At 46.7% G+C, this 26,289-nt stretch overlaps 1 protein-coding gene across 3 annotated transcripts in view; it reads right to left on the bottom strand.

The window, feature by feature from the left end:
- AEBP2 (AE binding protein 2) overlaps window positions 1–26,289 on the bottom strand; it is a 407,512-nt gene that overhangs the window by 235,331 nt on the left and 145,892 nt on the right. For all 3 annotated transcript variants that reach the window (XM_085652711.1, XM_085652710.1, XM_085652712.1), the window contains exon 3: window positions 10,135–10,242. In XM_085652711.1, coding sequence (XP_085508837.1) covers window positions 10,135–10,242 — 108 coding nt within the window. The remainder of the gene's footprint in view (window positions 1–10,134; window positions 10,243–26,289) is intronic.

The following is a 26,289-nucleotide window of genomic DNA, read 5'->3' as shown; positions in this document are numbered from 1 at the left end:
GCCGCCAGGAGACTTGTGATGCTTTTTCACCGGGCCCGAAGGTGGGGTGATGGAAGCAGTATGCTTGGTTTTCCCTAGGCCCGGAGGCGAAGGGGTAACCGGAGTCTCTTTCGGAATGGGCGCGGGAGGGGGAGGGGGGGGGGGGGGTAGAGTACTCACGACCCTCTGCGCCGGTGTGATCTCCTCCACGTCGGTGTCGCCGGCCTCGCAAGCGCTGACGACATCTTCCTCCCGCTCGGTGTGCAGCTGTCCCGACGCTCCGGTGTCTTCTCCGAAGATGTCAGGTGGAGCCGAGGTCGATGAGTGCGACATTGTGCGTCGAGCTCGTCGATCGAAAAGACTTGCAGGAGGGGCAGTCTCGGGCCTCGTGTTCGGGAGAGAGGCAGAGGTTGCACACCTGATGGAGGTCGGTGTGGGGAAATTTAGACCCACATTTTGGGCACTTCTTGAAGGGAGTCCTTTCCATCGGCCGAGACCGGAGTCGAGGTAGGCCCGAAGGCCGCTGCCTGGAATCGAGGAAGTGCCGAAGAGAGAGATGAAGAAGTCGATTCTGTCTAAAGAATCTCGATGGACGAGGATTTTTCGTCGAAGGTCGAACTGGAGAAGTTCGAAGCCGGAGCACGAAGTATTACATCCGAGCCCGATGGCGGAAAAAAACAATCTGAGGATGGAGCCGAAGCCCATGCGCAGTACGGACCGAAGGAGGAGTCACCGAACTCGTGACTTCCAAAGACTGTCCAAGAAGAAAAACAAACTGCAAACATCCGGGCCCAACACCAGATGGCGATCTATGCAAAAGTGTATAATCTGCAGCTCATATGCCTCGAACATACACTTCTTGTGGGGATCTTCTGAGAATAGCCGGGGCTTCCCACAAGATTCACAAGGCCTAAAGAGAGACCTCTTAGAAGTTGACATCATGAAGTTAAGCAAAAATCCAGAAAAAAATGTGAAGTACTGAGTAGAGCTCAGGGAGACTCCCTTCACACGACGTGCGGTAGAAAATCTGACAGCCTGAGCCTCTGACAACATTCTGGTGGGTGCTGTCGCCTGATTGGCTGCAGTTTAGACTGTACATAATGACTGTGATAGTCATAGGTGTGGAAGTCTTTTTCCTTGTAGCTTAGGCTACTTTACTTCCTGGTTTCATGTTACCAAGGTTTTTTGGTTATTATATGCATAATTATTGCTTTTTTATGTACCGTGGGACTCCCACTCCGACGACGGTGAATGATTCAGGCATGTTAATCTATGAAAGACACCATTAATATTGAAAAAGTTTGGCTTTTAAGGGGTGGTATTTCAGACACCACACCAGGGAAAACATCTCTCACTGCCCTCCGCAAAGATGGACTTTGTGGAAGGATGCTTGACTGCAAAGATGAAATCCACCATTTCACTGAAAGGTCAAACACATTCAGTTACCACCAATCTCCATACATGGTTGTGTACACTGTGGAGACTCAGAAGAGGACCCTGCACTGCTGCTGAGCCAGAAGGTCCTCCCGAAGTGGGAGTCTGCTTGGAAGACAAATTCTCAGTAGCTCTAGGTACCACAATCTCCTGGCCGAATTCAGTGCAATTAGACTGACTTGGACCGGCCTGTCTTGACCTTCTTCAGAACTTAAGGAAAGAGCGGTAGCAGTGGGAATGCATATTGGTGCCGCCTGTTTTACTCCAGCTGGAATGAGTCTCCTAATGAATGCCGTAGAGGAAATTCCAACATGCAAAATTGCTGACACGGTGTGTTCTTGACTAGGGGTTTAGACTCTACTCATGATCTGACAGATTACCTCCGCTTAGTTTATCCGGTTTGGCATTCAAGGACCCAGTATGGTATCAAAAAGATGTACTGCTGGTCCAGCCACCTCCAGAGATGAAAGCCCCCATGGCACATGATCCATGACCCCACTCAGTTTTGCTTGTTACTATATAACAAGGTGGCCATGTTGTCCATGAGAACCCGCTCCAGGAAGGTGGAAGGTGAGGTGGGGAGGAAATAAGAGTAGGGTGTAGGCCTTTTGAACAATCTGTAAGACTCACCTGTGTGACATGGACCTCCAGCCGGAGGGGACATGTTGGCTTCTACCTCCTACCCTAGAGCAGCTTGGTAGCTGTTGCCACAGGGGAAGATGAATTTGATGACTCTCATACCTGCTGCTATGTACGATCCAGAAACTACCACACCCTAACCCTAAAAAACAAACATGGCTGGCTGTTGTATAACAAAGTTAGTCTCTAAATTTCCGTAACAAGTGGTAAAAAGGCTTCGATTGTTCCAACAGTCACACAGCACATGCTGTGATGCGATTGTCTTTGAAAACTTTTAGCACTGATTCATCTTTTTCTCTGAAGAGTCTGGTCTCATCAAGGGGCATATCAATTAGAGATGCTAGCACATCTCCAGAAACCTGGTGTCAACAGTTCTGCCAATACAGTCAGTAGTGTTCAAAAACACGTATTTTGCTGCATCCTGGCCATTAATTATCGCTTGGGCCAGCAAGACCTTCTGTCTTCTGGAATCTGCAGCAAGATAGTGCTGACCATGTACCATAATGCCTGTGTGCCCAATAGAACAAGTTATTTACCTTCTGTAACATTTTCAGTTCGATAACCTATCTAACTGCAGATTCCTTGCCTTTAGAATTTACCCAGACTAGATCCAGAATCTTTCAGCATAGCCCCTGCACACCAGTAGGGGACATTGTGCAGCTCGAGCCACATATAAACGCCACCCGACTACGCTGACAACAGTTTCTTTCTTGAGCCTGTTTGCATCCTGAGAGGTGGAACCTAAAAACAAATTTTCCTTGCTGGTACGTAGCTCTATAATTTGGGACCTTTTTAGATGGAAAGTGTCTGTTCCATAGAGTGGGGGAGGGTGGGCTTTGAAAAATATGCAGTTAAACTATACACCAGAAACTGCATTACTGAAGGTAAGTAACTTCTGATGCCTACCTCTAACCACAGACTACTCACCTGCAAAATAAATACCAAAGCAGTACCTCTTCCGTGGTGGGGGAACTATGTGGAATGTCTCAGAGCAAAATATCCTGCAGGACCTAATGGTCAAAATGCTCTTCCCATCGTACTTGAATGTAGTGCTTCTTGAACACAGGCACTAAAGCCCACGTTGCAGCCTTACTAATATCCAGGGCAGGCACTCCCCATGCCTGTCTAATGGTAGCAATCTTGGCCCTGGTGGAGAGGGCCTCAATCCTTCAGGAGGCTGCTTCTGGGCCAACATGTTGTAGATCTTGATACAGAGGACTATCCACGGGGATAATGTCCACTTCTGCACTGCCTTGTCTTTCTACGTATGTCGCCACCTAGTGATGTGCAGGGGTTATGCTGCTTTAAAAGAAGAAGCAGCGTAAGGGGGCATTATTTCCCATCACCTATCAGCACAGGAAATTACATCGCAGAAACCAGCAATCCTCCCTCGAACTACTTAATGGCAGCTGCAAAGTGGACACGCAGTGGACGCACAGCAGTCACATCAGAGGTAAGCCCGCCAGTGTCTGGACTGAGCCCAGCACCAGAAACACTGGTCTGATCATTGCCCAGAGATACTCTGCAGCACTCGAGGTCGTTAGACCCCGGACGCCGTTCCCCCAACTGCTGTCATGCAGCACCTCACACCACGGTAGGAGCTTTCATGTGCACCCACTTCTGGTTCACCAGCAGCCACCCACACACCCAATGCAAATACTAACAGTGCCCTTAACACCCCCCCAACACACACGCCACACAAGCACTAACAATACGTACATCCCCACCATACAACTAATCTGCATGGCAACACCCAGTCACATGCATGCTTCTCAACACACGATCACTCAGCAAACACACAACCGAAATATGGAACCAGCTGAGTAGTGACGCACCAGACAGTCTCTTCATCACAGAGAACTGGCTCAACCCCTCATCGGCTCCTGACATCACAATGGCAATCCCTGCTGGCTACAAGATCGCTTGACAGGATCACCTTCACAAGTTAGGATGAGAACTCACTATCATGTACAAGGAATCCATCAAATGCACACCATACACCGAGAACACAACACCATTCATGGAACAACTGTACTTCAAGCTGCAAATCTCCGAAAACGTCACCCTGAACGGAACCCTCACCAACCGACGACCCGACTCCACAAAAGCTTGAGCAAGATCAGACTCACCCAGCTAGCCCAAGAACTAACACACACCACAGGACACACACTGGCCCCAATCTTCACCACAAGGGACAGCATCAAATACAACTTAACCACACCGCTCTCATGGCCCGACCATTCCATCATTCACTTACAAATCAACACACCTCAAGCCTACACCCCTACTAGGTTCAGCATTCCAAACCGCAGCTGGGGCAAAATCACAGAAGCAAGACCGGCTCAGCGCCCTCAGCACGGATCAACCTAGTCCCATAGACAACCTCAACAAGGACATCAACAACCTCGATAAGGACATTAACAACTGGATCAAGAACTGTGTGGACTCCCTCGCATCCATCAAACTTAACAAGCATTGTAAGTCAAACAAGCAGGCCAGTTGCTACAAAGAAGACCTCAGAGACACCAAAAGACACTGTAAACAGCTAGAAAGGAAACAGTGAGCCAACCACGACACTACTGACAGAACTACCTACAAGGCTGCACTCAGATGCTAACAGCAGCAAATAAGAGACATCAAGAAAAAAGAACTAGCGGACCTCATCGAAGGAAGCTCCAACAGCTGCAGGGAGATCTTCTTGATCATTAAAGATTTCACCTCGCCCTCGGCCACTGTCAACATTGCTGCATCACAACAACTCTGCGACAGCCTATCCAACTTCTTCCAAAGCAAAATAGTAAACATCTACAGCAACATCACACCTCAACCCAACAACAGAGAACTCATTGCTAACTTACCCACTACCAACCAAGATGGCCACCTGACCAAATGGACAACACTCACCAGAAAAGACACGGCGGCAATCATGTGGACCATCCACTCAGGGCTCCAACAAACCCACGCCCCCACTACATCTACAACCTTGGAACATCACCAATCAGCACCACCCTGACTCACATCATCAAAACCTCCATCACGCCAGTCACCTTCCTGGATGAATGGAAACTTGCAGAAATAAATGCCTTTCTCAATAAGCCCACAGCCAATCTCAATCAGTTCAGCAACTTCCAACCCGTCTCCTTGCTCCCCTATAAAGCCAAAGTGATTGAGAAGGCCTTCAACAAGCAGCTCACAACCCACATCGAACTACACCATTTTCTATCTTGACAACACTCAATCGGGATTCATAAAGAACCAGAGCACAGAAACAGCACTTCAGGCGCCCATTGATGTAATTCAAACTATCCTGGACCAAGGAGAAATAGCGGCCCTCATCCTGCTTCCATACCAACTCCCATGATACCCTCATCAGACTCCACGAGATTGGCATACAAATATCCGTTCTCATATGCATCTGTTCCTTCCTCACAGGAAGAACCCAAAGGGTCAGACTGCCACCCTTCACATCAGATACCAAGAAATTAATATGCAGAGTATCATAGGGATCCTTCTTCGGCCCCACTCTTTTCAACACATACATGACTCCCCTTGCCAACATCATCCGAATATAGGACCAGTCATCTCCTACGCGGATGACACCCTAATGATCATGGTAGCAGACTAGATGTGAACCAAATGCCTGCAGCTCAACACCGAGAAGAAGTAAGCACCGGTCATCTGCAACAAGATGGTAATATGGGACTTCACTTGGTGGCAGTTGGAACTAGGACCAACACCCACACCCGCAAAAGCAATCTAGGGATCATCCTAGATGACCAGTTTGACATGACGCCGCAAGCAAAAAAGTGTACATCTCCTACTTCCACATCCTATACATGCTACTAAAGATCTTAAAATGGTTGCCTCAGAACACCAGACGGACCAGCACACAAATCCTCATCACCAGCAGGCTGGATTACGGCAACACTCTCTACGTTAGGATCACCAAACAACTCCTACACAGACTCCAGACCATTCAGAACAGTGCTGCAAGACTCTTATCCAACCTCAAATGCCACACCCACATCACACCACACCTCAAGAAGCTTCATTGACTCCCCATTTACAAGCGCAGCCAGTTCAAACTTCTCACACACACATGCAGAACCCTATACAACACAGGACCAGAATACCTGAACAGCCGCATACACTTTCACCAACTCACCAAACACCTATGCTCTGCCTCACTCTCACTCATGGCCCATATGTGCTAAAGCAAAACCAGACGTCACCCCTTCTCCTACAACACACCCAAGCCATGTAACAACCTGCCTCAACACATGAGAGCCTCCTTCTCACTTAAGTTCTGAAAGAAGCTGAAGACCTGGCTCTTCTTATAAGCACCTTAGGAACTACACATCTACACACCTGACTAAGCACCTGGATACCCTCTCAGGTGATTGTGCACTATATAAATCAATACAACATAACATACTTCTGTGAAAACTCCACAAATAGTTGTTTGTACACACTATGGTCTCTGGTAGTCTCGATCTAAAGGCTGGACTCTTTTCTGGGGTCCAAGCGATGGAGTCTCTTCTCTTATTTCGAGGCATGAGGTGGGGCAAAGAAGGTCAGAAGAGTGATGGATTGTTCGACGTGAAATGGAGTCATGACCTTTGGTAGGTCGATCTAGTCCTCAGCACCAATCTGTCTGAAAAGAAGTTGGTGGAGATCGGACGGAAGGACTAGCAAGACTTGAAGCTCACTCACAATGGTGAGCTGAGGTGAAAGAAGAAAGGGAGTCAGTCTTCAGCATCGTCTGAAGTAGGTAACAACTTTGCAATGGCTCAAAGCAGGTACCTAAAATGAATTAAGGGACAAATTAGGAGGTATTACAAAAGATTTAGGAGGTAAACCGGTGGAGCAAACATTTGAGGAAACACATAATAGGTGATTTGAACAAGAACGGTTGGTCTGGTAAACGCAAAAAGGCTGACAAATAACCTTTAAAAGTGCCAACTTCAAGGACTTGCTGGGCCAAAGATAAGACAAACAGTAACATATACAATGGTGTAGATCGTAACAGGTCTGTGTTACAGCTGACACACTAAAACACAAACTGGCCCCAGCATCTTGCATAAACAGATCTTGTAGAAAGATGCCTGGCGGCTTCAGGAAGTAGAACAATTGGAGTCAAATGCAGCTGCTTAATCTCCACGCATGGAGGTTCAGAATGCGCAGCCCTGGGTACAGGCCACTGCGCTGCTGCTGTGACAGGATATCCTCCCAAATCGGCAGCCTGCTAGGAGGACAGATGCTCATGGCGACCACCAGAAAATGCATGCCTCTCATCTCCACCTCTTCCAGATTACCTCCCCAACCAAGAAGTGACATGTCAATAACCATAGTCAGCTCTGGGAGGGGTAGTGAGAGGAGGTCTGCCTCTGCACTAACTGGGGTTAAAAGGCCACCACTGCAAATCTTTTGCAGTTTCCTTCGAAACCCAGACAGAATCGGACCTGTTCACCTGGTGATGGGCTCACTGATACTTCTGATTCTATTGCACATTCTACACGCGCCATCTGGCATAGTCAAAGTGAAGGATGCAGTAGGCCAGTAAGCCAAGGAGCCTCAGAACTATCATCACTGAGGACCAAGACAGAGTCCTAAACATCTGCATCATAGCCCAGGACTTGTTGATCTGGAGGGAAGGCCCTAATCTGCACCATATCCAGGTTGGCTCTGATGAAAGGGATTCTCTGCTGAGTCCGGTGTGACTTTTCCACCTTGATCATCAACCCCAGCAATGTAAGGAGGTTTGCTGTCATCTAGTGGTGGGCTATGACTGACAGTGCCAAGCCTGCCTTCAATACCCAGTCAGGGAAGGAAAAGACTGGTAGCCCTAATGCTACGCTGCGTTCACCGCCATTACCTTCGTGAACACACGAGGAGGAATTGCGATACCAAAAGTGTAGCATGCCGATAACAACAGGTAAAATCTGTGACCTGCAGTACGAGTATATGGATATAGGCTTCTTACAGTTCCAATGCCACCATACAGTCTCCTGGATCCAGAGCAGACAGAACTTGGGCCAGTGTGAGCATTTAGAATTTGCCCTTTTACAGGAAGAAACTGATGTCAAATATCTAAAGTAGGATAAAGGCTCTGCCTTTTTTCTGCAATAGGAAATACCAGGAGTAACATCCAGTTCCAATCTTCGAGGCTAGGGCTGTTTCTATGGCTCCTTTCTCTAAAAGAGCCTCAACTTCCTACAGAAAAATCGACAAATGGTCCTATCACAGATGTTCTGATGTGGGAGGATGATGCAGAGTGAGGAAAGGCATGGCAGGGCATAGTCCTGTCGGACTATCTGTAGGACCCAACTGTTGGATGTTATAGTTTGCCCCGGCCACCCTTTGAGAGAAGGCCTGATCCTGCCTCACACAGGGTGGATATGTGCTGCTAAGGGCAAGGTGAAGTGGGCACTGCTAAAGGGGCTGGGAACAGGAGGTTTGCTGTCCCTGCCTTTTCTTCTGGATCCCCTATTCTGACTGTAGGCGAAGTCCCTAACAAGGCCTCAAAAGGGCTGAAATTGTTGTGGATTCTTCCTTGTCAGTGTGGCGAGACTGAGGGGGCACGCAGTGGCTCTACTCTCTTTGAAGCTTTCGAGGGAGGAGCCGGCCTTCTCACCGAAAAGCTAAGACCTGTCGAAAGGCACACCCATGAACACTGGCACATCGTAAAAAAAGCCTGTTGATCTCATCCATGTGTAGTGCTTGATGGTGGTATGTCTGGGTAAACTGTACAGATTTCAAGCAGCGATTTAGTGGAGTAGGCCAAATAAGAATATTACAGGAGTCCTCTCTCCTGAAAGCCAATGAGTGGATTCGTGTTTTAGCTTTTTTCAATTATGTAAAAGTGCACACAAAATGGTTAAAATTGTGTAGTAATAGCTGTGCTGGTAATTTAGGGATTCATTTCCATGAATGAGCTTTAAATAACTATAACATTTCTGGCTAAATAGGTGTACTTCAGCTAGGCAGGGGAAAGCAGATGAAATCAGTGAGAGAGAGTCTAATTGTTAAGGCAAATAAGACACTTCTCTTTTTGAAGGGTTAAGCATGAGTGTGACTTGTGTATCATCTAAAGTTGAAGTCAATGAGGCAACTTATGATACATGATTGAAGCAGGTGTTAAAAGTAGTAAAGGGGAAAAATAGGTGGAATATTGTCAGCCCAAAGGTGATAAGAGAAATCACATGACAAGCCTATATCCCTGAGAGAGGAAGTGCAGGGTAAGAAATGCAAAGGTCCTAGAACACATCTTTACAGGGCACCAACGGGAAAAATAGTTGGAGGTTAATGTTTTTGAGTTCCAGGAAACTGAAACAGAAGGCTCAGAGATAGGAGGTAAAGCATTAGTCTGCAACATCTGCAATGACAACGTAGTTCCGGAATAAGAGAAGGTAAAAAAAGAAAGAGCAGGTAAACATAAAAAAAGCATATTTATATTATTTCCAGATATTGAAGACACTAGAACGGTATTTTAACATTATTTAACGCTTCCTAGAGAAAAGTACCCATTGTAGTAGATTAGGATAAATCTTATAATAAAGTTAGCTGTGCCACCAGAAGCACTAATCAAACATACCATATATAAACGTGAAAATGTCACTATGTAAGAAATAAAATTAATAGTACAAAATGACAGACACATTTTACTAAGAAACTTAAAACGTAAAAAACGAAAAAAAGGAAAAAATATTTTATAACAGAATTGTTAAATGCACTAGATTTAGTCCTGTGGTTCCTTCTTGAGTGTTGTGAATTCGCTTTTATTTAATAAAATGCTGATATCAGACATTCAGTCACCACTGTTGCACATCTGAAATTCACATTAATATGAAATCCTTATAAACGCGTGTTAAATGTAGAATGCAATTAAAAAAATTCTCAATTGTACACCTCTTCCCTTTGTTCATATTTTAACAGGCTAGTATTTCCACTTTTTCACGGTTTACAAAAAAATATTTTGGGAATCACAAAGATAAAAAAAATACTTCAACAATTTGAAAGAAAGCTAGAAAAGGACCAACATAATAGTATAGCACACTAGGAGTCAGTCATTATACAATTTACCTTGAATGGCTTATCCCCACTATGGGTCAGCATATGCCTCTGTAACCAGCTTTGACTCGTTGAAGGTGTGTTGTATACTTTGCACCCTTTCCACAAACAAACAAAAACCTGGTAAATAAAAAAATATTTACATTGTTAACTATTCTTTATTTACTAGCTTATTTTCAATTCGATATTCTAGCAATTACTTTTCAAGGATTTCAGATGTAAACTTACCATTCATACGCATTAAAAAATGTCTGAATCATTTTAATAACAGTTAGCAAAATAACCAAGGAACATTATTAACGGTAATTGGTTCAAACTCTGGGCATCAATTTAACAAATTCCATCCTCGCATATAACCTATGTGAAACGCACTAAACACTAATTGCCCACATCCCATTATAAAAAGGAGTAAAGGAGTACACGGTATTCTGAAAAGACTGATTGTCACACCTAATTGTAAAGCGCGCACAAATACTAATGTTACAGAGAAGCAACAAATTAGAAATATGAGAGAGGTTTGGTGACTGCCGTGGCGATCAGCTTATTCTTCTTTGAAAGGTTCTTATTATTTTAGAAGAGAAAGGCCAAGGCGATTTAACCTTAAACACGGCAACGCATGTCAAATATAATACCAGAATTCACTCATTCCGTTTGAGCATTACACAGAGTACTGGCAAAGTGTAACTGTTTTATTACAACTAAAGGAAGGATGTATCATAATATGAGAGCGAAGGTTGTTGATGTAAAATATTAACTGGGCTGATGTTGCGAAAAGAGAGAGAAGAGAGACGGAGAAGAGGCGACAAAGGAATAGAAAACAAGCATTTGCAATGCAATAGGTCTCGCATTATTTAAGTTTGAGCTACTGGCATTGCTAATGATAATGCAACACCAATAGCAGCTCAAAGATTCAGTAATGCGAGACCTATTGCATTGCAAATGCTTGTTATTACTTTGAGTTGGTGAAATGTAAATTCTGCCTGCATAGTTTTGCTAAATGTATGTTTTCCCTTTACAAACGTGAGAATGTTTTGTAAACTTAAAACGTTTTAGAGAGAGAATTTGGTTTTGCTGAGGTTTAATTTAGCAAACCCTGCAGATTTGTTTCTCGCAATTAAAATGTTGCCGTGTTTAAGGAGGTTGTGAACCTTGAAAAGTTTTGAAGACATCTTCACAAAGTTTGGGAAGGAAAATCTTTGCAACCTCGTACAACCACACATTAGCTATGCATCCAGATGTGAAAATATGAAAAATGCAGTGTGAGGTCTAGAACCAGCCCCATACCATCACAATGTGGTTTCTGTAAATCAGTCTGCGTTAGAGCCCCTATGCCAACGCTCCAAGTTTACGATACTCCTGCTACAATACTATTGGTCTCAGTGATATATTCAGCTACTCCTCATTGGTAGCTCTATGGTATACTAAGTCATTTTAAAAATGTAGGATTACTAGTTCCTTGCATGGAAGCAGTAGTATCAGCCAAAATTACATAATTTGCACATTTACTTCTTGGTGTGAGTTTATGAATTCAGCTAGTTTTACTCATCAAAAATGAAGCATTATAAAGGAAAGGTCAGATTAATTAGGCCAAATGAATTGCTCAATAGCCAATTATCCTTTTTAGCATTTCTTATCTGATGTGTAAAGTCAAGACCAGAAGATCTTATTACTTAATAATTTACTTTACTTACTCATGACTACCCGAAAAGCCCTTCTAAAAGATAAGAGAGCCAGACTGCAGAAGGAAATAAAACAAACGAAAAGGGCTACAAAGTGACAACGGAGGAACGAGGCAAGTATAAAATAACAAGCAGGAAGTGGGATAAGGGAGGGGGTGGCAAATGGTGATCACTTTCGCGCCCGCTTTGATGTTCTCAGTGCCGCGCGGCTCACTGAGAACATCAAAGCGCCCGCGAAAGTGATCAGGCAGGCTGACAAATAGTGCGCGCGCCCGGCGCACATGCACTGTATTTGGAGGCCTGAAAAGCACTAGTTTGCACTTCCAAATCCCCCATTTACTAAAGCTCTCGCCAGATCAGCGCTAAAGCGCTGGCTCAGGCGAGACCTCAAAAGAAGGAAGACATGAAAGGGAAGACAGTGGAAAGGCCGATCAAAGGATAGGGTGTAAGAGGTCAGAAAGGCAAGGGTTTGATAGACTAACTTTACAGACGCACTGTGTGCGTAGGTGTTTAGCTAATCAATTATAAATATGGGAATATAGATGAGGAAATCTCACAAGATCCAGATATTTTCAGGGTGATTTTTTTTTAAGAGCTCTAGTTTGTTTTGTAATTTGACAGAGGTTCTGTAATTAAAATTGCTGCTGGCGGGGGTGTCGTCTGTTACTCAAAAAGACCCAAGCCCACCATGTGTGGAAAGAGATTTTTGGAACATTTCCAGTCGCTGAGGAACAGTTTTATACCAATCATTAACAGCAAGTCTAATAAAGATCTATCATATTGCTATATATCAGGACTTTCAACAGTCTGTCCTGGAGGGCCAGATCCAAGGCAGATTTTTAGCATATACCCATTTAGATAAAATTAGTTATCTTACAAATCTGGCATGCCCAGCCTGCCAAGAGCGACTTTGGGGAAGCCTGCTCTAGAACATCAGGAAGGGTAAAATGTAGTGGACCTAGAATGCTAGTTTGAAGACGAATGATTACATTAATTTGGAAAAAAATATTTTGAATAGTATGTCCGCTTTGACTCCAGAGGGTCCAAATATCACCACAGTAGAAGAGCATGTGTTCTAGATCAGCCATGTGTTCTGTACAATTCCAGCATTTGGAGGAATGAATTAGGCCACACTTAAGTTTCTCAGGGATCCAGAGAGATCTATGAAGGCCCAATCATTTACATTGGTATATTGGGAGGAGATCTTAACCCTTTCCGTGCGTCGGATGTCCGAGATCCGTCCGACGTCACGGTGGGCATGTGCGTCGGTCGGCTCCCACTCATCCTAGCACCCACCCACGGGGGGACGAGCTGGCGCTCCCCCCGTGGGCCGCCCTGGCGCTCCCCCCGTGGGCCGCCCTTTAAGGTGCCTCCCCCTCCCCACGTCATCTAATGACGTGGAGGGGGTTTTCCTTTCCCCTGATGCCTCTTTAGAGCATTTCTGCTGCACGATCGTGCAGCAGGAATGTCCACTAGACACCAGGGATTTTTTTTTAAATTATTATTATTTGAAATCTGATCAACTGTTTGCGGGGAGCGGCCCCTTAGGAAAGGGTCACTCCCCTTTTGGGGGCAATGTTTTTTGGCTGTCGCTATATTTTTTTTCCTAAGTCGGCCACTAGACCACCAGGGATTCATTTGTGGGGAGTGGCCCCTTGGTCAAGGGTCGCTCCCCTTTGGGTGCAATGATTTTGGCTGAGTTTGCCCCCCAGGGGAGCAGATCTTGCCATTTATTTTTAAATCGACCCACTAGACCGCCAGGGATATATTTGTGGGGAGAGGCCCCTTGGGCAAGGGTCGCTCTCCTTTGGGGGCAATGTTTTGTCGCTATGCTTTGGGGGCAATGTTTTGGCGGTGTCTCCCCCCCCCCCAGGGCCAATTTCTTTTTTTTTTTTTTTTTTTTTTTTTAATTAGGCCCACTAGAACACCAGGGATTTATTTGTGGGGAGTGGCCCTCTTTGGGTGGCAGATCAGCAGTATGTTTTTAGGCCCATCTGTTACCAAGGGGGGCAGAAGCCACTAGATACCAGGGTTTTTTAAATTTCGGTGTTGAGGAGTGGCTTCTTGGGCAAGGGTTGCTCCCCTTTTACAGGGGTGAATATTTTATTTATACTCTTAAGCCCACCTACCCCTTAGCTTGGCTGGTGGATTGGGTGTGGACTGGTGCATTATTTGCATATGTGATTGTAATGTTTTTTCTCCTTTTTAATCTAGTGTAAAGCTTTTGATTCTTGTTTGCGGATTCGGCAGTAGTTGTTCTGCAGTTTTGCGTATTTGCATTTATTTGTTAAGAAAAACATTTTTGTTGTATTTACTCCAGATGAGTATTATTGTCATGCATTAATGAATTTTTTGGTAAGCGGTGTCATAATGGTAGCATATTTAGTTAGTGTTTTGAGCATGAAATTCTTTGCAATGTGTTTTGTATTGTCTTATGTGCAATTTTCTTTTTTCTTTTTTATTGGAATATTGTTGATCCTTACTGTGTGTGTGCAGAGTAGGTGATGGTGAGTCTAGCTGCTTCTGGCAAGTGAGTGGTATAGTTTTGGTGTATATAGGTCTTTGTGATAGACAAAGTGTTTGCTGTTGTTGACTTGTTTGACAAGCTACCTTTATTAGTAAGGATTTTGGCTAGCCGTAGAATTACTGCTTTGAATCTTCATCTGAGCAGGATTATGAGACTACGAGGAATCATCTGATGATGAAGCTACTTTCAGTGCAGATGAAGCTACTCAGTGCGGATGAAGTGCCAGTTTTAGAGGAGAACACTGATGTGTCGAAGGTGCAACAAGAGACATCGGGACTGCAGCCTGAGGCTGCAAGGCTTCCTACTGGATCCAAATATGGTGCAGCCGGTGTTGCCTGCCTTTAGTGGTGATGCAGGGTATAGAGTGAATAGTGATTTTTTTTGCCTATACAGTTTTTTCAGTTGTTTATGGATGATGTATTTATGGCGGAGATGGTTGAGCAGAATAATTTGTACCGTTTTTGAGAGACAACAGTGACAGACTTAGGCCCGCTCTAGAGCTACCCGGTGGACTCCCACAAATCTGGATGAGATGAAGAAATTTTTGGGTTTGACTTTTATGATGGGCTTGATAAGGAAGCCGTCCCTGGCTTCATATTGGTCTTCTAGTCCCTTGATGGCAACGGCCATATTTCCTGCAATTATGAGTCGTGATCAGTATTTACTTTTGTTTCAGATGTCGCATTTCGTTGATAATGCTTTGGCGTTGCCACGAGATCACCCTGGCTGTGACAGTCTTTTTAAGATTCGGCCTGATCTTGATCACTTTGTAGATCGATTTTCAGAGATCTATAATCCAGGGAAAGAAATAGCTGTTAATGAGTCCTTAGTCCTGTTCAACGGCTGTTTGGTTTTTAGGCAGTACATTCCTAGCAAGAGGGCACGTTATGGAATTAAGATGTATATGTTGTCTGAAAGCAGGACAGGATATGTCTATAATTTCTGGGTGTACACTGGTAGGGACTCCACTATTGACCCCCCTGGTTGTCCGTCCACTTTTGGAGTTTCAGAGAAAATTGTATGGGATCTTGCTAGAGGACTGTTTAACAGAGTTCACCATTTGTACCTTGATAAACAAATGCTCAGCAGTGTAGAAATTAAGGAATTATTCAAAGTGGACACTTTTGCCTGTGTCACAATCCGCTCGAACCGTAAAGGTTGCCCAAAAGAGCTTGTTTGCAAAAAGCTTCAGAGGGGACAGTGCAGTGCCTTGCGTAGTGAGGAACTGCTAGCTGTGAATTTTGTGGATAGGAGGGATGTGTACATGCTGACTACCATCCATGATGAGAGTACTTCACCTGTGACTGTTTGGGGTCAGGTTGCTGAAGTGTGCAAACCTGTGTGCATTGTAGACTACAATAAGCACATGGGTGGTGTCGATAGAGTAGATCAGAGGTTGGAACCTTACACTGCTGCTCGTAAGGCTTACATTTTGTATAAAAAGTTGGCCATCCATCTATTCAATTTAGCAACTTGTAATGCTTTTTTGTGTTCAAGGAGTGTTCTCCTGCATCAAAGATGACTTTTGTTCAGTTTCAGGAGTCTGTTATAGGCAGCCTTGTTGTAGTGGAACAGGCAAGAGTTCCTAGAGTTGGAGTGGTGGAGGATGTGGCTAGATTGAAAGATCGCCACTTTCCTGATTTAATTCCACCCAAGCCCCAAAAAACCAATCCCTGTAAGAGATGTAGAGTCTGCTTGCAAAGAGGTATGCGGAAGGAGAGTTGAATGCACTGTGCCGATTGACCTTTTAATCCTGGGCTGTGTGTGCCCACATGTTTCAGATAGTATCACACTCAAGAGTTTTTGGGAGCAACCGTGAGTCTAATAGTGTACTGCCTTGTCTGTATGGTTTTATAGAGTTGGTGTTCAGTTTCACGGTTAGCATTAGAATGATGTCTTTAGTTACTGCTGTTGTTTTTGTATTTAGTTGCAATTGGTTTGTGTTTTTAGTTCTTGTTAAAAAAAGAATTAATGACGGTGCGCGTGCACTGGCGCTTGACTGGGGGTGTGCGTGGACTAGCGCTTGGCTGGCAGGGTGCATGGACTGGCGCTTGGCTGGCAGTGTGCGTGGACTGGTGCTCGGCTGGCAGTGTGCGTGGACTGGCAGCGTGCGTGGGCTGGCAGCGTGCGTGGGCTGGCGCTTGGCCGGCAGTGTGGGTGGGATGGTGCTTGGCTGGCGGTGTGTGTGGGATGGTGCTTGGCTAGCGGTGTGTGTGGGATGGTGTGTGTGGGATGGTGCTTGGCTGGCGGTGTGTGTGGGCGGGCATTTGGCTGGCAGTGTGTGAGTAGTGACTTAATGCTGGTCATTACACACACTGCTAGTCAAACGCCACTGCAGACACTATGTCAACCACCAGCCGGAGTGATTACTGTGTCAGTCATGTGGGCGTATTAAAGTGATGGGCCCTTAAATGGCGCGGTCTGTTGATGTGAATGTTGTAATGTACTGGGCCCGCGACTGGCGGTGTGAATGGTCTTGTGTGTCACGTATGAAAGGTGTGTGAATAGCCTGTTAAGAGATTGGTGCCTTGCCGTGGCTTTACAGCTCACGAGCTGTTAGTCATTGGTTCAGGTCTTTAACCTTTTAAATATTAACAGTGCATTTCCGTTTTGTGAAATCTCTTGTGAATAGAATTTTACGCTCTGAACTTTCACTCGGCCTCATGCCAAATCCAACCAGTATGTGTGAGTACTTAAGGACTTGTTCATTTTTAAGTAATATTTGTCTTTCGTGTCTCTCTTTTCCAGGGTGTACATTCTCTCCGCATTGTTTGTAGATGTGAGTGTTGTAATGTGCTGGGGCAGCAGCTGGTGGTGTGAAGGTGTGTGTCAAGTATGAAAGGTGTGTTTCAAGTATGAAAGGTGTGTGAATGGCCTGTAAAGAGGTTGGTGCCTTGTCGTGGCTTTGCAGCTCACCAGCTGCGAGTCATTGGTTCAGGTTTTTAACCTTTTAATTATTAACAGTGCATTTCCTTTTTGTGAAATCTCTTGTTAATAAAATATAAATGTTGATCCTTTCACTCAACCACGTGCCAAATCCAGCCAGTATGTGTGTGTACTTGAGGAACAGATGAATAGGCAGTCATATTTATCTCATCTGTCTTTCTGTGCTAAGGTGTACTCTGTCTCTAGGGAAAATTTACCAACTTTAGATATTTGTGGAAAGTAAAAAGAAATGGTGGGTGTATAGTCACGCACTTTCCTTGCATTACTGTCATAATATTCTGGTGTCCCAAAAACCACAATTGTCCTACCACCCAGCATTCTCTCCCCCCCCCCCCCCCTCCCGATAAAATTGGTACCTCACTCGCGTGTGTGGGTCAAGTACCCACGACAGGCAAGGGCCCAAAACCTATTAAGGCGACATCAAAATTACCTATCAAAAAACAACCTGGTTTTGCAAGGGGGGTCTCCCCTGGGTTTTTGGCAACGGGCTCGGCATCCATCTTGGTAAACTACCAAACCCACACATTTCTGAAAACTAGACACCCGGGGGAGTCCAGCGAGGTATTGGTTGCGTGGACCCCCAACGTTTTACTACCCAGAATCCTAATCAAACCTAAAATTTAGCTGAAATAAATCCCTTTTTTCTCTAATTTCTGTGTGGGAAAGTTCTGGAATCTGCATGGATCCACAAATATCCTACCATCCAGCGTTCCCCCAGGTCTCCCGATGAAAATGGTACCTCACTCGCGTAGGTGGGTGGGTCAAGTACCCGCAACCTATTGAGGCAACATCAAAATTACCTATCACAAAACAACCTGCTTTTGCAAGGGGGTCCCCTGGGTTTTTGGCCCCGGGCTCAGCGGCCATCTAGGGAAACTACCAAACCAACACATTTCTGAAAACTAGACCCCCGGGGGAGTTAAGGAAGGTATTGGTTGTGTGGACCCCCAACGTTTTCCTACCCAGAATCCCCTGCAAACCTCAAATTTTGCTGAAAAAAAGCAAATTTTTCACACATTTCTGAGTGGGAAAGTTGTAGGATCGCGATATCAAATAAAGGGTAGCTGTTACAACGGTAGGGGTGCTAAAAGTCAGCCACTCACCGGAAGTAGAGTATAAAGCGTTGAAGGGAGAGTCCTAGGTCTAGAACACACTAGTCAGAGGCAAGCACATGTCTTGTCTCTTGTTGCCCTCACACACCCCGAAAGATGTCATGCTTCATCATCGGGCGATTGCTCCTCGTCAGGCCGGCGCTGCAACGTCCGACGGGTCCCCCGAAGAGTCACTTTGGCGGAGATCTTTTTTTAAAACAGCCATCAGATGAGTGCAGGTGTGTTTGGGGGGAGGGGAGCATAGTCCCAAGTGGAGGGTGAGAAGGTGCGTGACAAGTTTAAACTGGCTAAGGGATACCAGAGTCGATTCATTTATTGTGAAGGTGCCCTTGTCAGAATAAAAGACCCTGAAGATCGTGAGTTACTCCAACAGGCATAATGTGCCCCAGTAACTAAAAGGTCAACATGTTTCGCGCCTCAATGGTCAAAGATCAGTGGCGCTTCATCGGGACCAAAAAAGCCGTGGTGTGACAGTTAAAGTGAGTGAAGGGGTCGAGAAACCCTACTAAATCAGGGCGGGCCAAATCTGTGAATAACTACAGTAAGGCTAAAACTAAATAGTTAAACCGCTCCTGAAGGAACCTAGGATTGAAAGAGGGAGACGAAAAAAACAAAAGACAAACATGAAACACATAAGAGGAGTCAATGTGACCCACCACAAAGCACATCAGTTAGCGCACATTGTATATAGAATCAACATCGAGACCGACTACACAACTAACCATAAGGCTTACTCCCACAGGGGTGGCTATCGTGGTGGGCAAGGCAAGCCAGCTTTAGGTCATTTCAGGCAGTTGGCAACTGCATATGCGGCGTATGCCTGCCCCCAATGATAATGCCCCCAAGCTGTGTGAAGACGTAAAGAATAATGGTGCCCATACTGTGGGACAAGGAAATGCACTGGTTACAGTGACAGCGTGATGCTACGGATAAGATCGAACTTGGTTCACATAGCGCCGCGTGACAACTGGTAAGAGCGTAGGTAGTGAGCCCTTACCTAAAGGTATGAAAAGAGTTGCTCCATAGGCTAGCGCGTGAGGTCACCCGCACCTTTACGGGCTGTGAAAAATGAAGTGGGCAAAACACTGAGTGAGACAAAATCATACATGCTACATAGAAGCGACTTACTGCATTTAGCCTGTCGGATTGGCCGGAGCCCGGGCCACATAGTAATACACTCAGTTTCGGTCGGTGTACAGGCTCTCAGCACCTACCCACCATCACGCCTGCCTGTATACTGCATGGTCTGCGCGCCTATGATATAGTAGCAGGGCTGGCGGTTAAGGGAGGTACCTACTTCCGGGTTGCTTTGTCATGTCGGGCTGAGCTGCGCATATGAGAGGATGCAGTGGACAGGTCAGCGCGTAGTGCGCATGTGCGGGGATGTATTGACTAGTACGGCTGGACTGCCCTTGCGAAACGTGCCCTGGGTGGTTGCCATAGAAATCAGAAAATGTCAACAAACATTTGAAGGCAGGTTGTATGGGCACCTGATCTGGCAGGAAGACGGGAGGTGAGAGCCCGAAGGTGCTAGTCTGCTGATGCACCGGTTAATATGTCAGGGTAACACCAATCTCTATAGAATGTACACGACCGGGCACAGGAAGTGCCAATAGTAGATATTAAAAAAGAAAGTCAGTGCGGCCCGCAGGGGCCTCTAAGTGTGGGAATGACTAGTTCCATATGCATGAAATGAAACGAGCCGAATAGACCCAAAAGGGGTATGATGTACACGTGTAATGAGACGAGGTGGAGTCTAGGTATGTGATGCCAGAACTTAACCCCAGGGTGTAAGTGACCATCATGAGCATATAGCGGTGAAACAAGAGGTCTATCAATGCACAGTGCCCCGACAGGAGAATGAGGTACCAGTCCGCCCAACAAACTACTACGGGGTGTGACCAGAGTTCCGTCTAGGGTATGTCATCATTGAGGCCCCATATGTTTGTAGGGAGGCGATGAACACATCGCTGTTCTAGTCTGTGGAGTGAGGCATTGCTCCATGCCCGATTCGCCTCAAGAATAGTTCACTGTATCTCCTCACAGGAGTGTCCTTTATCGATGAAGTGGTTGCGCATCCTGGTCGCAGATCGTGCTCTTATGCTCGCTGATCCTGGTTTTTATGGGTCGAGTGGTCATGCAGACATACCTGAGCTTGCAGGGGCATGTGAACATGTACACACAATTCTTTGTTTTGCAATTCGCGTGGGTACGTTCTTCCCAGGAAAAGTCCTCCATCTGTAGGGTCTTGGTATGTTTTTTGAAGGCACAGGTGTTGCAAGAGCCACAGGGGTAATGTCCTGCCACCGGTGGCAGATTCCACAAGGTGGTCGCGGTTGTTTTTACTTGGGGCGTGGTCATGTGTTGACCAATTGATCATGTAGATTGGTTGTCCGCTTAAAAGCAAACCTGGGCTGCTCTATACTTAGAGAGCTGGTGTTGAGGCTCTTCCAATATTGTCTGATGATATTCTTGACTTGGTTTGACAGCAGGGTGAAGGTGGTGGTCATGACTTCGCTGGTCTGGCGCTCCCTGGTTTTCAGTAAGCCCTGGCGGTTGTTGTTTTTTGCCCGTTTCCTAGCCTTATGGATGACGTCTCCTGGGTAGTCTCTCTCCCTCAGGTTCCTGGCGAGCATATTAGCTTGTTGGTCAAACTCTAGTATGGTGCTACAGTTGCGCCGGATCCTGAGAAATTGGCCATAGGGTAAGTTTTCTCTTAGTGCCCTCGGGTGGTAGCTCTTGATGCTGAGGAGGCTGTTGCAGTCTGTTTTCTTCTTGAATGTCCTTGTGAGCAAGTGTCCATTCATTGTCCAGTGAAATCAGAAGATCCAAGAAGGGGATTTCCTTGTTGGATTACGTTCTGGTAAAGCACAGGTAGGACTTCAAGCCATTGATCAATTCATGGAACTTGATGTAGGTCTCCTCCGTGCCCTTCCAGAGGATGAGGATGTCATCGATATATCTCTTCCACGTCAGGAGTTTCTCCTGGAACGGGTTGGTGTCCGTGAAGATATGGGTTGCCTCGAAATGCGCCATGTACAGCCCCGCCAGACTAGGTGCAAACGTACTACCCATAGAGGTACCTTGTACTTGGTGGTAGGTAGTGGTCCTGTACATGAAAAAGTTGTTTTTGAATGCAATGGTGATGTAGTCCAAAATGAAGTCTGCCGGTGTATTGATGGGGAGGTCCGCCTCCCGTAAGAGATTCTCCACTACTTTGATGGTGGCATCTTGGGGGATTTTCATATACAATCCCTCTAAATCGAGTGTGAGGAGAAGATTGATTTCCTCAATATTGTTGTCATTTATCTCTTGAATAAGATTGGGGGGGATTGGGGGGATGGGGGGGGGGGGGGAGCGTGGCTTGGCACCAGCCGAGATGGGGGTGTAACTCTCAAGCTCCGACGGGGACCGCGACAGAGCCTGTGATATCCGTCACTTATTCTGCAGCCAAAGGGGAGAACATATCGGCGCTGAGCACCCGGTGGTGTACTGAGGTGAGGGAGATACTGCCTACCGACAAAATAGCGAGGCAGGGCCTGGCCTGACAATGGCGCAGAGTCTCCAGCAAGGAGGGGGCGGAGTCTCGTAATATCCCAGCCCGCATCGTGGTTGCACGGCCCGTGAGCTGCACTACGCGAGACCCGCTGAGTAAGGCCTGTGACCGATGCAGTACTAGCAGTCTCCTGCAGCCTGGGGAGCAGGCAGTTTGAGTGATCAGGATGACGTGACCAATGCCACGGAATACGGCCGGGGCCCCTCCCCCCGAGATCCATAGGCAGGTGATCCAGCTCGGCCCCTACTCCCGATGCCCGTGGAGAGGTGACCGAAGATGGAAATACCGCTGGGGACTGAGGTCCTAAAGAGCGTTGCGGGTCCCCTTCTGGACATATTGAAGGGGTAAGATCAGTGAACCCACTCTGCGGCAGCCTGAGTCTCCAATCGACGTTCCCCAGAAACAGGTCAGAGCATGTGATAGGAGATAGGAAACGATAGCCTGCAGCACGGGGGCCAGACAGAGGGGTGCTCAGAGGGGCCTTGCAGACCCAGACCGGAGAAAGGCACCGATACATCCCCGCAAACAGATTCCTCTACATTCGCACACCTCGGTGGGGTTGATCCGTCCTACGGGGGTGATTTAAGTCCTACTGGATTGTGCCACGGTGGAATTGCCAGTGCGATACCCTGTGGTGTCTGGAATATAAGGCCTCCTCTGGGATTGTGTGAGCCACAAGGTGACTACCTGAAGAAGTGGAAGAGGGGAGTGCCATTATCCCTGAACTGGGCACTGCAGACGTCCAAAGGCCAGCTGCAGGACGGGTGGCGTCCCGGAGAGATCTGGTGGGGAAGTGCACTGTCCTTCTGTCCCCCTTGGGGCATATCTCGCTATGACAAAACCGAAGGGGGCCCCAGCCGCCGCACAGGCTAACAAAATGGATAAATATGCTGTCCCAGCTACACTCTGAAGAGTGGGTGCAAGGCGAGGATTCGACTGGAGAGGAACAGTCCCTTTGCTCCATCACGGTGGCGATACAAACAGTGGGGACAAACTTGGAGCCGAAAATTGAGAAGGTCACCATTGAGAAATAATCTTATGAGGGCTGATATGCGGAAGACTTCCTAAAGGGTCAGCAGGAACAGAAGAACACATAGGAGAGCTCCAGTCGACGACGCGTGAGTTGGAAGAACGAGTTCAAAAGCTGGCGCACCAGCATAAATTAATGCCCCTACAACTGGACGATCAGGAAGGGAGGGCCCGTCGAAATAATATTCGGGTGGTAGGTGTGGACCTCTTCATCGAAGACCTTGTTCTAAATCACCTTAAGCCCAAGAGACTATCCCCACTGCTCTCGGTGGAGAGGGCACACAGAGCCTGATCCCTAAGCCGAAGCCTGGGGCACCTCTATGAACCATCATCGCGCGACCTACCTTACGAGAACGCAACGGTCCGGGTTCTTCCCGGACTTCACCTTGAAAGTACAGCATGGTATGGTGAGATCCGGGGCCAAGTCCAGAAGTTCCCAATCTGCAAGCCCTACGAGTGACACACAACGCTCTGGAAAGTGAAGGACTGGACTCATTTTGCTGACTTGCTCTATGTCTGCTACCCAACTCAAGGTATAGATTCTCCCTTGGGTGTTGGGGAATAGTACCCCTATATTGCCGCTATAAAGTACAGAGGCGGGGCTGGGTGAACTCAGTCTTTCTCTGTTCTATGAGCCCCTACATGTGGTTTTGCGAGGTTGTGGGCCTGGGGGAGAGTGCTATTGGGTGGTGGTGCCGGGCAGCCCTATTTTAGTTTTTTGATTAATTGGTCGACAGGCGCTCTGCTAGTGGGGATGTGGATAGTTTCAGACCTACAAGGCTGGGTTGCAGGGTGGGGGGTATTGTTATGGGTTTTTTCATTGTTTTTATGGTTTGTTGGGATATGCAAACCTAAAAACTTGGCTTTTCCGACATCTGTCTGGTGGACGGAAGTACTATTTTCTGCTTTCTATTATCCTGTCAGCCCTATGCGCAGGAAGGTTGCTAGGTCAGGACTTTTGCGGGGTTTTCATTGATGTTCTAGCGCGGGGACCCTCCTTTTGGAGTAACCAGGCACTTTACAAGCTAGCTAATAATAATGTATGCTTCAGAACCATTCTTCCATCCCAATGGGGTGAGACCCTAGATCTTGTGCAATACAAGGCTATCTGAATGGGAGGGAGGCAGGGAAGAGGGAATGGAGTGGACGGGAGGGAGGGATTACATAGGGCTTCCTACATGACGGTACGACAAATGAGGAAACTGACAATTCTCTCTTGGAATGTGAATGGTCTGGGTGATGAGATAAAGTGCACCATGGTGCTACAATACCTGTGTCGACAGTCCCCAGACATAGCACTCCTCCAGGAGACACATCTCAAAGGCACTCACTACTTGGCACTTAATTGCTATGGCTATACACTTAGGGCACACGCCGGCTTTACCATTGGCTCGAAGGGCACCACCATACTCCTTAAAAACTCTGTATCACTCTTTATATAGTGGACTTGGTGTGACCACCTGGGTCGCTATGTAGCTCTATCTGGGACGTTGAGAAGCAGGAAATTAATGTTTGCTCGGTCTATATTCCACCACGATTACAGGGCACCACATTTCCCGATCTCAGTGAGTTACTCCTTGAACTGCCACTGGGGATCCTGATTCTTGGAGGGGGGGGGGGGGGAGGAAACATGAATGATACGATGTCTTCGGACATGGACAGGGAAGAAAACTTGTCCAGGGCTAGGAAGGTACGATCTCTGCATACATTCGTACAAGCATTGGGACTGACAGACCTTTGGAGGAGTCATAACCCCGGCCTGAGACAATACACACACATCTACAGCCCACTGGAGTAGTTCACGGTTAGACTACATTTTTACACACTCAACCTCGGGGGTGCCACAAGGCGCAAGTATTTCGGACCATTCGCCAGTGGAGGTACAGATGTGCGGACCACGGCAGGAATGGTCTCTCCCACCGAGACTAGACCCCATCCTGTTCAGGGACAAAGAATTTAAGGGCCAGTTTGGGGAACGCACGAAACAATATTTTGGCGAAAACGTTGGGTCAGTGCGGCCAGATATTATACTCTAGGAAGCATATAAACAGAACAAAAACAAGCACAATGTGATGCCCTTGAGCGAGAGATCCTGACTCTTGAACAGTCGAACTGTCGCTGGACCCCGACCCCGCAGGAGCCGCCGAACGCACACACAAACACAAACTCAAACAGAAAGAGATTAGAGACCTGGAGGAAAACACTGCTCGCGCACATGCGTTGGCAATGCAGAGGAAGGTCTAGGACCTGGGGATAAGGCCAATAAGCTCATCGCATGGCTTGAACGAAGGGACAAGAGCCGCAACTGGGTTTCGGAAATTAGAAATGGTGATGGTGTGCGAGGAGACAACGGTGCCCAATTGGCAGAAGTTTTTGCAAACTATTACGAAAACATTGACCACTAAGCGGGAGGAGGGAGAGTCCTCCCACCTACTAAAAGATATGAACATGCAGACACTCGGGGAAGACGATAAGAGTGGTGTTAGATTCAGACCTGAGTGTAGAGTGTAGAGTAAGTAGGAAATGCCATACAAGATCTGCAGTCTGGAAAAGCACCAGGCCCCAACGAGCTGCCTACAGAAATATTCAAGTGTGTGGCAAGTGAAATCGCCCCGGACATGCTCAACATGTTTTTAGGGGCAAGAGATGATGGCAAACTCCCAGACGACCTAAGGATGGCGACAATAGTGGTCATTCATAAAAAAGGAAAACTCTACGATCTCTGTAGTTCATACCAACGTATCTCCCTTTTGAACTTCGAAGCCACAGTGTTGGCTAAAGTCATAGCCAACCGTCTGTGGTCGGTCATTCAGACCGTAATACATCCAGACCAATCAGGCTATATGCCACACAGGGGCACCATGCTCCATTTACGGCGTCTCTATGGCGTAATGCAGATGATCCAGAAGCGAACAGATCTACCAGCTGCTCTCCTGTCGCTCGACACAAAGATGGCATTCGATAGTATTGAATGGGCATACCTGTTTGCCGTCCTGGATAAAGTAGGGTTTGTTCCTAATATACAGCAATGGATAAATCTCTTATACAGCGCCCCGTTGGCACGTGTTAGTGTCAACAGAACTATTTACAGACCTTTTCTGCTTCACTGGGGCACGCGACAGGGGTGTCCGCTGTCGCCAATGTTATTTGCATAAGCACTGGAGCCATTGGCTGTTTGGATACAGTGAGACCCAGTGGTGAGAGGTATCGATCTGGGGGTGGGGGGCTTGGAGGAACACATATCTTTATACACAGACGATATCCTACTCTATGCCCATAGTCCACGATAGACGTTCCACCGGCTCCTCCACATAATAC

This window comes from Triturus cristatus, chromosome 4_1 (assembly GCF_964204655.1).
Source record: "Triturus cristatus chromosome 4_1, aTriCri1.1, whole genome shotgun sequence".
Taxonomy (NCBI): domain Eukaryota; kingdom Metazoa; phylum Chordata; class Amphibia; order Caudata; family Salamandridae; genus Triturus; species Triturus cristatus.
This window is presented reverse-complemented; position numbering and strand designations above follow the sequence as displayed.